The 11,516-nt window shown below is 38.2% G+C and overlaps 1 protein-coding gene across 2 annotated transcripts in view; it reads left to right on the top strand.

The window, feature by feature from the left end:
• Nucleotides 1-4,118: 4,118 nt before the first annotated feature.
• RUNX1T1 (RUNX1 translocation partner 1) overlaps nt 4,119-11,516 on the top strand; it is a 176,136-nt gene continuing 168,738 nt past the window's right edge. For both annotated transcript variants that reach the window (XM_027856963.1, XM_027856964.1), the window contains exon 1: nt 4,119-4,250. Coding sequence is in view for 1 of the 2 variants with exons in the window: in XM_027856964.1 (XP_027712765.1) it covers nt 4,223-4,250 (28 nt within the window). In the remaining variant the exon portion in view is untranslated. The remainder of the gene's footprint in view (nt 4,251-11,516) is intronic.

Here is an 11,516-nt window from a genome sequence, read left to right on the forward strand (position 1 = left end):
CTAGGGTAGCTTACTATTTAGAGGAACACAACAATGGATACTTTGATAAAACAATCATTTTGCCACATAAATTCTCTTTCTAATTTATTGATTAAAAAAAAGTGTGAGTTTTCATCTGTTTTTTGTTGTTGTTGTTGTTTGTATATTGTTTTTTAAAATCAGATCACATTAGCACACACATGCAACCAATTCTCATAGACTCAGAGTGGAAAAAAGGTCTCAGAAGGACTGACTACAGCTAAATCACTCCCGATAGCTCAGTGTCTGGATGGCAATAATGATTGTCAACTTTAGGGGAAGTTAATATTTACAAATTCAAATTCCTGTTTAATTTGATTACATTCTTAAGCATTTAGGATACACTTTGATGCTTGTTAAATTTTATTCTATATCACTTGTACCATGCATAAAATCTAGTTTACAGATTGAGATAGTTTTAGAATTCATAAAATTTTTCCACCTGTTTTTGAGTTTGTCACTTTATTTCTAAATTAGAGTAAGTAACTTTAAGCATTAAAATTTCTTAGAGTAATTTTAGAAAATTAAATCCTGAAAAAAAAAACACATTTGAGGATCAGGATGGAGGGTGGAAAATATGACCATTTGCAGCAAATATTAACCTGACCCATTTGTCATTTCTAACGAATGCTGTCAATTCATTATAATCAAATTCAGTCTAACAAGGGGAAACCTTGCTATGTTATCCAACCAAACATCTATTTATAACATCTATAACTGTTATAATTTACTTCTATAACTAATTTGTTATAATTTATAACTATTATAAATAACTGACCATGGAAAACTCTTTTGTTTAACATTATATTTTTGCAGAACCAAGTGAGGACATTAGGTGGAGTATACCTATTGTAGAAGAGTGTAATATAGGAGAAATGAATACAGTTTCCCAGGATATGGCTTGTCATTCTTTAATTTCAGCAACAATAATAAATCATATTTGTAAGAGCTGAATAAAGTGTTAATTGAGGCCTTTTCTCATTCTAGGCAACCAACAGAGCTTTCTCAAGGGGCAGATTATGACAGCTCACACCTCAATGCTAGTTCGAGCTGACATTGCCTAGAAGACATCTCTAAAAGTGTTAAGTACTTATTAACATCTTGTATAGGAATCCCTCTCCATGAAATTGTTATAGGTAAACTATGCAACTCTAAAGAAGGCACTAAGCACTCACTTACAACTGTATAGGAAGCAGTGTCCTAAGCATCTCTGAGAAATTTCCTGTAAAGTGTAGTAAATGTTGGGTAAATGAAAGGAATTCCATACATTGAGAACCAGAAAGATTTAATGTAAAGAGAAGCATATATGGGGGGAGGAGGGAGGGCAATGATTATTCTGAGAAATATGCTGAATTTTCTTTTATCAATTAAAAGCACATTTTCCTACCCTTGCACATAAGGATCTCAGATGAGGTGAACTATTTTGGCCTGATTCAAAGCAAGGTAGAATATAGAAAAGTATATATACTTTTTTGAAAGGCTATAAAACAGGGAGGGGGAAAAAAACCCTGTTTATTATTTTTTTCAGAAGTATGACCAGCAAAACAGAGTATTTTTATAACCATTAAATGTAACAAAAACATTTCTTGGCATTGAATATAGTATTAACTTAAAACTTTTGATTTTTCCAAATAATTTTTCAATAATGTATTTTAAAATTTGAAGTTTCTGTTATAATGGTACAATCCTAGCATCAAAATTTACCTAAATTGAAATCAAGTTTAATGTGCATATTTCAGAATTTTTTACATGATGAATTTATTTTTTAAATTTTAAGTGCCTAGTATTCTAACTTTAAAAAGCACTTTAAAAATATTACATTTTTAACAAATATATTTATTATCCAGATATTATTTCAATCATTTGAAATAAGCATGTGTATTCTATGTACCATACTAATTTCATTAACTTTCTGGGAAGATGGCAGTGAAAAAAGGTTGGAAGTTTGAATTAACTTTTGATTCCTTAAGCTGTGAACAGCAGTGAGGATTGACATCATATTGCATTACAATAGTGTCTTCCAACACAGTAGACATTATTGTAATGCACATAATTTAGAACTTTACCATTTTAAATTCTTCTGCTGTTCAGACTATGCAAATACCTTTGAAGTAAAGGAATATTTGAATATAAAGACATTACTTAATTCAGAAATTGCTATGGCTTTTGCAACTAGAAAAAAAAATCTGATATTCAAATTGAAAAGCATCATAATATCAGATACCAGGATTTAACATTACAATTCATTAGTCCATTACAATTCATTAGTCAGATGTCCCTAGGAGAGGGCAGAATGCACAATGATTGTTTTCTGTAAATGAATTGCTAAAAATTATTACAGCCTATAAATGCTGGAGAACTGTTAAGCTGTATTATTTGAAAGGAAGGAGGCAGGTTTTTTTTTTTTTTCCCCCAGAGCATTAAGTATTTAGGGAACCGGTTTTTAAATTAGTTACACAAAAAACCGATATCAATTTTTCTTCATACTTTATTTTTTTTGTGCTCTCTACTTATGAGTCTCTGAGTTTATCTTAGGCAATTTTTCATTTACAACCATATCAGTAAAGAGCACAAGAAGAAATTTTTTTTCATTTTTGTACCAATATAAGTTACAAGTTTAAGCTCTGTCAGGAATAAGATAACCCAAAATAAGATTTCCAATTTTGCTTTCAATAAAATATTATTTCCAGTTATTTCTGTCATACTATATTAAAATGAATTTCATTGTACTAGATCATTGCAAGCCATTATCTGATTATATCTGACCCACATATTAATGTTAATTACTCGAGTATTTTTTGCTTGGTGTTTATTAATTGATACTCGAAATGTCTGGAATTCTTTTCCTCCTAGCTTCTTGGGGAGGGGGGCTTCCCCAAAGTATCCTGATATTCTTCTCTTTAAAAAAAAATTACATAAAAAAAGAGGCCTTCCTTAATGGAGTATTGTAGGAGAAGTGGAAAAATAAGGGTGGGGGGAAGAAAATGATAATTGTTTTCTCTAAGGCTATTATCTAATGCGAAAGCAAATAGTCAGTCAGACTGAAAATCAGCTAACAGAAGGGGATTAGAGAGTAGATCTGAGAGTGGCTTGATTTCTAGCAGTGCTGTCTCTTCAGACAGTGATGAGATACAGGCAGAGAAGCCAGGAGCTCTCCAGATGGCTAGAGAAAGTGTTCGTCTTGGGTTACTGCAGGGCAGTCTGGACTCCTAACGCAGGCAGGCAGCCTGGGGAAGGCATCATTAGGGAGGCAAGTTCCATGTCCACCCTGTAAAAGAGAGAGAACGACTGAAAGACTAGGCAGACTGCCCGAGAGACTGTGCTCTCCTATTGTTAACATATACTTGACCCCTCTGACCTCCTCACGACACAGATGTCTCCTACCTCTATCACCTCCCACTGCTTGAAGCCCTCCCCCACCCTGCACCTGGGTAGCGGAGCCGGGGCCGACTGCTGGCAGTATGTTGTTTGACTTGAGAGGTGGCTGCGAGCAGAGGGAGCCAGACTGATACGTGGGAGCCTTCTGCGGGCAGAGCCGCGCAGATTGCATGGAGCTCCTTCTCCGAGGCAGACGCAAGGCAGCTCTGCAAATATATACATCGCCTTCCTAGAGAGTGAGAGGAGAGGGAGAGGAGGAGAAAAAGAGAGGGGGAGAGAAAGAAGGAGAGAGAGGAGTAAGAGAGAGGAGGGGAGAGAGAGAGAGAGAGAGAGAGAGAGAGAGAGAGAGAGAGAGAGAGAGAGAGAGAGAGAAACGCCTGTGACAGTAGCAGTTCCCTGCACTCCAACCATATCACATTTGTCTGCAGCAACAACAACGAAAAGGAGGTGGGGGGTGGGGTGGAGGATCTCCCGCAGTAATTAGTTCTACGTGGAGACTTTGTTTCGCTCTTCGTCCTCTTCCCTTTCCTTTTTTGTACCAGAAATCTCTAAGCTGGTGCTGCTACTGAGCTCCAAACAGCTGGAGTTCTTCCCTGGGTTCGTTTGCTTTTGACGTGTGTGTGTGTGTGTGTGTGTGTGTGTGTGTGTGTGTGTGTGTGTGTGTGTGTGTGGACGTGTACGTGTATGGACGTGGATACATACTCTGGACTGGCAAAGGAAGCTGCATTGCATTCCTCTCTCCCTCTCCCCTCCTGCAGTCTGGGCTATCCGCGTCTCCGCCTGGGAAGGACGGGAAGTTTTATTTGCAGCACACAGCCTGTGGCGAATGGTGGGAATCTCCGGCCCTTTGCAGTGTAAGTACATACGCCAGAAGCAAGGCTCTGGGAGCCGAGAAGGGACTCGGGAGAACCCAGCAGGGGAGGGTATCTCGCAACCTGGGGATCTGGACCGAATGAAAGGACAGGCAGGTAGGCGGGTTGGTTGGGTGGATGGAACTGCTATTATTCTTACTACTATGATAACCCTAATGTTTTATTTGTCCCCTCTCCGTCTGCGGGTTGGATTATTTAGCTGAGGCGATGCAAGGACTGGGATGCCTAGGGTGGTTGGAGAAGCATAGCAGAGAGGAGAGATGAGAATAATCCTAGAATCACAGGCTTTCATGTAGAACCTCGCCAATTGGTGGGGGGGAAAGCTACCATTATCAACTTCGCGAGTCAGCAAAATATTACGTGTGAAGAATATTTTATGAAACTATTGGAAACATTTTTTTGTAATTACTGCCCCAAATTACACTCTGATCAAGGGGAACAAATGTTTCTAAAAGGGGAGAACAAAACAAACACTTTTTAAAAAATACTGTACCCTAATTTATATTTGGCAGATTGAAAAAAAGGGCTAATATTTTAGTCCATTCCAGACGATTATCTCATGTCTTAAAATTATTATTCAAGACTTTAAAAAAAATAAGCGAAGCAAAATCTTCAACTTTGATGTTTCAGCTGTTTATAGTATGTACTTTGGGGTTAGGAAAATTTTGTCAATACTGAAACACTTTCAAATGACTTTATAACTTTGTGTATATGAGGGGCCCTTTGCCTTTTTTTTTTCTTAATGGCAAAAAAAAAAACACCAAACAACACTATAGGTAGTGTGACAACCCCGCACGAGATGCTGTTGACATTTCCCTGTTGCATCGTCGTGAGAAAAGGTCTGTGTGCCGGATGGGTTTGCCCAGTCTCTACACAGTGTAAAACGGGGGCAGAGACCTCAGGTTCAGCTTCCCTTCCCACCCAACTCCCTTCCGCCTGCTCCTTTCGTTCCACTCCCCACTCCTTTTTGCATATTTCACTTAGCAGTTGTGGGATAAGTCAGTTTGCCGCATCTCTCAAGTATAAAAGGTCTCTGACATTTGAGTTATCCCTGCAGAACAGAGCAAGTAGAAAACGGAGAGAAGCTGCCCTGCTAGTCTAGGTCGAGTCCCTCGACCCCTTACCGAAGGGCGCTCTGGTCTACCCACGCCGCAGACCTCCAGGGGTTGTACGGTTCAGAAAGCGACCCGGGGAAGAGGGCATTGGTCAAATAGTTATGTTTTCCCCTCCCTGCGTTCTTCAGGCAGTGTCCTTTGCTGGTCTGCTGCTCTTAGCAAAGAGTTTAGAAAGGGAGCCTGGTAACATCCCCTTAACCGTCCTTCCTGCGGGACTGACCGGGTGGGGTGAAAAGGGGGGATGCCACATTCGAGTGAGACTAGATTTCAGGTCCCGAGCAGCTTCCTATGCTCTTCCCTGGGCTGAAGCGAGTCAAGTTTTGCATTTAGAAACCGGACAGACCTTGGGAAGGATACATAGCCCATGTGTTGGTATCCCTGGAGGTAGGATTTGCTCCACGACTGCTATACTAAAAATAACCATCCTACAACTCTTTCCCAAACCGGTCAGTCCAGGAACACCTTGCCAGAGAAGTTGTTACCACTTTGGTGTTGGGGGCAGGGAGATGAAAAGAGACTGGGCGGGGAGGGAATGGGAGGAGGGCAAAACCCAGGCGACAGAAACCTTTTCTTATTCTGCTTGCTATACTCATCTTATTGTCAAATCGGTCCGATGAGTATTTGCCTCAGATTCCTTTGGGGGGCGGGTATAACTTAAGCAAGTCTCAGTCTGGTTTCTTTTGGGGAAGAAATCTGAAAAAACGTTAGGGCAAAGGGTATGTACGTCCAGGATCGGGGCTGGCGGGGTGCCCTGTAAGCCTCGGAATGCATTCCTGGGGAGATGAAGCGCGGAGGGGAGAGGAAGGGGTAGGATTGAAAGGGGGGGAAGAAAAGCTGCTCTAGCCAAACTTCATGTACTTAATATAACTCTGACCCTTTTAATTTTTAACATCGCTTCCCTTAATTAATCTGTTCAGGCCCTGGACTTAAATGGCTGTCCACAGCTGCTGCAAATTGATTTATCCCCTGATAAAGGTCGAGCTGCTGACTACAGCAGTTTCCTTATGTGCAAACTAACTTGAAATCTGCTATGGAGGACATTTCCCACCCTCCTTCTTTTAAACAGCTGTACCATTTTGTTAAGGACACTCCAGTGGTTTTTATCATCAGTTTTTGCTATAAATAAACTACCAGTATTGGAAAGAGCACAAGAGTTAGAATGGGTCCCTGCCCAGTGAGTTCACACTTAAAAGCCTACAAGATTAGTCAGCTAGTCTAGGATAGATGTATTCTTAGCATCGTGGCCCTTAGTTTTAGTACACTGAATAATTCTACCTTGACCCTGTAAGTATTCCATTGTTCAATTTGTTCTGGTCCCTACTCCATCATTCCTTGGAAAAGTTCAATAGAAGTTTAGTATATGACACTGGTTCAGTTGGTCATCCTGAGAGGAGAGGGAAGAGTGTGACAAAGTTATTTTTGTGGTCTCTGGCTTTACATTTAAATTGTTTACTTTTTTGTCTTCCGTGTTTGGTCATGCTTTAACTTTCTGATGATTTTAAATATGGGGGGGGAAGGTGACTGATTGAAAAAAAAAAGTGGTTGTCACTGTGCCTAGGGAAATCTGTGACAGTCTTGATTCAGTTTTAATCATGGAATGCAATTTGACTAAGACATTTTCCTAAAGGCAGGGTAAACACAGAGGGAGTTTTTAAGTGTGCATTGTTTTGTTTGTACTGTATTTAACATTTTTCTGAGGCTCTTAAATATATTTACACGTATCTGCATTTAGAAGTCCTTTTAAACGTCTCTTTTATATCTGGTGTGTAAAAACAAATTTTTTTCAGGGTCTGAGAAGAAAACAATTGCATATTAAATATCTGTTTCAGCATTAAGAATTTGATTTTAAACCATGCAAACAATGTTTTCACTTGATGGGCTAAGTGGGTCTCCTCTCTAGTCTTTTTTTTACAATTTATATTCATTACAAACAATGGGGAGGGGAGACAATCTTGTATTGTTTTAATGCCTACAGAACTCTGAGGCTAGACAAAGAATTTTTGAGATAGCATTCTTGATCTCCCTCAAACTTACTTTGACTATTTGTGATAATCATTTCCAATAATCATGTAGTCTGAAATACTTAAAAAGGCTTACTCAACAAGAAGCATACTATCAATAGCATGGGGACTGTGGTGTCAAGTCAGGTCACTGGCAACTGACTGCATGAGTTGGTTCTACTAAAGGACCTTCGGTTTTAAAATGAATTGCCAGATTTTGCTAGGAATAAAATATTAACCATGATGGGCATATTTGATCAACCTTTTTCTTTTTTTTCCTCTCTTCCAAATAAATAAAAATAATGGAGATTGGTCTTTCACATAATAGGCTTGGTGTTTATAAATAGAAGTTTAGCTAAGAAAGCTTTGAAAAAAATTAAATGGCAAAAGGGGGATCATAATGGGAGGAAAATGCCTCCACCTGGAATGCTGGTCAGTGCCTTGTCAGTTCTGGACATTCTCCTCTGTCAAATCCTGTTTCTCACTTCTTTGATAAGAGCATCAGCTGACAGGCACTGAATGCAAAGCCCACTTCATTGAGGCTCTGGGCAGGCAGCCTAGCTAGCAAAGCATTCTGAAAAACTGGCACCTGCAGGATTTGCATGTGGAGAAACAAGTCAGTTTTCATCTTGTTGGAGTTCTTTACTGTAATTTATGTAAGCTGAGTGAGAGGAGATATTAATATGTTTGCGATTTTTAAAAATTTTTTTGTGCTATCAGTCATCCTGAAGTGAGTCATAGCTGAAACTGAGGGAGGTACACTTGATTTTGGTTAGCTGTTTTAGCAGTACCTATATAAAATGAATATCTTCCTTTTATAGTTTGCTTAATTTTAAAAAAATGCCATATACTGATAGAGTTTAAGACTCCAGATAATTCTCCCTTAAGTATGAACACCAATTAAAATTAAGCATTTAAAATAAGTTTGAAAAACTGAGGCTTTGAAAGTTATAGGGCTTAATAACCAACTACATGTGTAAATATATATATTGACTTGACTGTACACTCCTTGTTTCCAAATTTAACTAAAATAGCAAGATTCCATAAATAAAAAGGCAAAAGTATTATATAGGTACTTAAAAAGCCCTTTTTAATAATAAAAGAAGTACATAACTTTCAACATAACTAACAGGTGTACAAAAATCATCCAGATACCTTTGTGAATCCAAAGGGATTAGCTCCTGATGAGCAATTTAACTTCAAAAAATGGTCATAATCTAAAAAGAAATTTTCCATCCTTACCTTTTTCACTGTGGATATAAAAGTTCCTAAATACTGTTTAAAGAACAGTGGACATTTTATTAAAGTAAACATTAGTTCAGTTTAATGGAGGTAATTGTAAGTGATAAGAGCAGAGCAGGTTATCTCTGTGTTGTTTAAACAGAAGGAGCTCCTTTGCACCGTTTCCAGTGGCCATCTGTAGAAGAGAAGGGCTTGCACCTGTCTGTCCACACTAATTATAGATTAGGGCCAAAGAAATGAAATTCGAGGAGGTTTTCAGCTAATGAAATCCATACTGATTTTATTGTAAATGTGTTTTATGTAAAGAGGGTGATGGCTGAGTTGTCAGCAGACAAATTGCTATGTAGCTGCTAGGGACTTTTTTTGAAAAGCAGGATTCTGTTGCATTAACAAAGATGGAGAGGGGGAGTAAAGATTCACCATTCAAATTCTTTCTGTAAAAACAACAATCAAAACAACCTCTCCACCCATTTGATTTACATCTATAGTCACAATTCAATTTGGAAACAATATTACTGGGCAAGTGTGCCATTCAGTGATCTTATAAAGGCATAATTAAACATTAATGTTTAAATAAGCCAAAAGTTGCATATGAAGAGAGGAAGAAAATGTAGGTTTTGTTTGATTTTTGCTGATAGAATATTAGAAAGATTCCCCCCCCCCCATTTTGGTTTCATATACATGAGATATTAGAGTGAAATGAGTGAGGAATGCATTCTGCAATAAAAGGTCACATGAATGTCTACCACATCTGTTTATAGTAATTATGAACATAATTAACATAAGAATTACAAATGAAGTAATGACAAGCTGAGCAATGAGATATTATGCTATAATGGTCATATGTTGGAATTCTCACATTATAGCACACTGGAATTCACATAGTGCAAGAAAGAAAATGCTAGATTTTTATCTATTTTAATGCTTCAAAACTTATCTGCCTGGGGCAGATGGACTTCTTCCTTTATATAGGAAGGTAGCCCATTATTAAGAGAGAGCCAGCTGAAATTAATATTTCTAGCCTCCAGTCTGGACTTTGAGACAGCTGTGATTATAGAACACTACTTATGGCATATGTTTATGCTGATTGTATCTATTTTATTACTATATTACTTTATTTTAAAGTTTGACTGTTTTCTAGCCAATGGTTTGCTTTTGAGAGTGTTCTGTATTCCCATTTGAGATGTGCTTGATATTTCTATAACTTGAAATCATAAGGCAAAGAATATGAAACATAGTAATGGAAATACCTTCGCTGTGCCCTTAAACAAAAGAATTTATTTAACATGCTTGGTTTCATGCAGTTGTTCTCATATCTTCACTATTTTAGATGTATTACATCTTCCTTTATTTTATGAATATAAAAGAGATACCAACATTGATTTTACAGCATCTCAAGAGAACATATTATGGGAAAAAAATCTGTGGGCATTTTGTAAATTGAGTAGAGTAACTAGGGGTGTTTTTCTTCCTACTTTTGCATAAGGTTTATGGCTGTTGGTATATAGTCTCTATCCAAACTAGTTTAACTAAAATACTACTTTGAGGCAGAATGTATATGATTGTGTCTGGTTACTTCTAAATATGGCCTTCAGTAGCAACTAGAGAAGAGGTGAAAGGTGACCTTTTGTGAAAGTAGGAATGATACCGTAGAAATCTGGTATTAAATTGAAAACATGTAAGAGTGACAGATTTTCATTCCTTTAAGAGCCCACTAGCTTTTGTATGATATCCTGCCCAAGTGGTTGGCTTCTTGGAAATACATCTCCCACCTCCAACCTCTCTTAAATTATTGCACCAGGTCACTTTTTGAAGAATTAAGAAATATTACCTTGTTCATGTCTCAGTGATACCAAGAGGTTTTCACATTATTGGATTACTGGAGGATTTGTGACAGGCCCCTTTTTATCTGACATTCATTGCATTGACAAGATTTTCACACATGCCCTTCCCCCATCTACACTCCTGCTTTTCACTTTGTATTACATATCAAATTTCCCTTAATTCTTTTCTGGAGGTGGGGGTGGAGGGAGAGAAAACCTACCACCAGTACACACACTTGGACACACAACTATCTAATTTAGCTAAGTGACTGGGAAGGATTGTTTTGGCTAAACTACCTGTCTTTTCACTCTCTACCTTCCAAGGTACTTGTCTGTATTTTTACTGCCCCCCTTTTTCAGTTTAATGTGGTTAAAATCAACTGTCTTATTAGTACAACTTTCAGAGTAAATGAATTCAAAAGCGTGCCCCACTTTGGAGATCTCTCTGCCTCCTTACTGACAGCTTCCGACCTAAAGCATTTTTGCCTAAAAATCTAACACCCACCTCCCCCAAATAACAACAACTCCTACTCTCTTAGCTGCACACCATTAATGCATCTGATCAGGTGGTCCAAATTCCTGATGGATGCATTTAAAAGGAAAAGGGAAGCCTAAGGGGGATTCCCTGGGGTGTACCTTTCTTTTGACCCTTTTTGGGGAAGGTGAACCCTGGCCTTATAGAATGCTTAAGCAGCTCTAGAATGTTTTGCAATTCCTGGGCCTGGGGCTGATTATGGGGAATCTGAGTGGTCTCCTGCTCCAGTTAATATCTTTGGCTTAAAATTCCTATCACCAATAAACCCAAACTTCAAAAATACAAAGAAACTATTCCCTAGATTCTTACTTAGACCAATTCAATTAAGTACCTACTATGTGTGAGACCCTAGATTTATGATAGTGACCTAAAAAGCCACTACAGTAACCGAATGAGAAGTAACATGGCTTATTCTGGTGATATAGGCAATAAACTAGAGAGTGCTGGAGCTAAGTAAGAGAGTTGGGCTAAGTGGAGCAACATGATTTCGTGTGTGTGTGTGTGTGTGTGTGTGTGTGTGTGTGTGTGTGTGT

Source organism: Vombatus ursinus, unplaced genomic scaffold (genome assembly GCF_900497805.2).
Source record: "Vombatus ursinus unplaced genomic scaffold, bare-nosed wombat genome assembly UNPS02011767.1, whole genome shotgun sequence".
Classification (NCBI taxonomy): Eukaryota; Metazoa; Chordata; class Mammalia; order Diprotodontia; family Vombatidae; genus Vombatus; species Vombatus ursinus.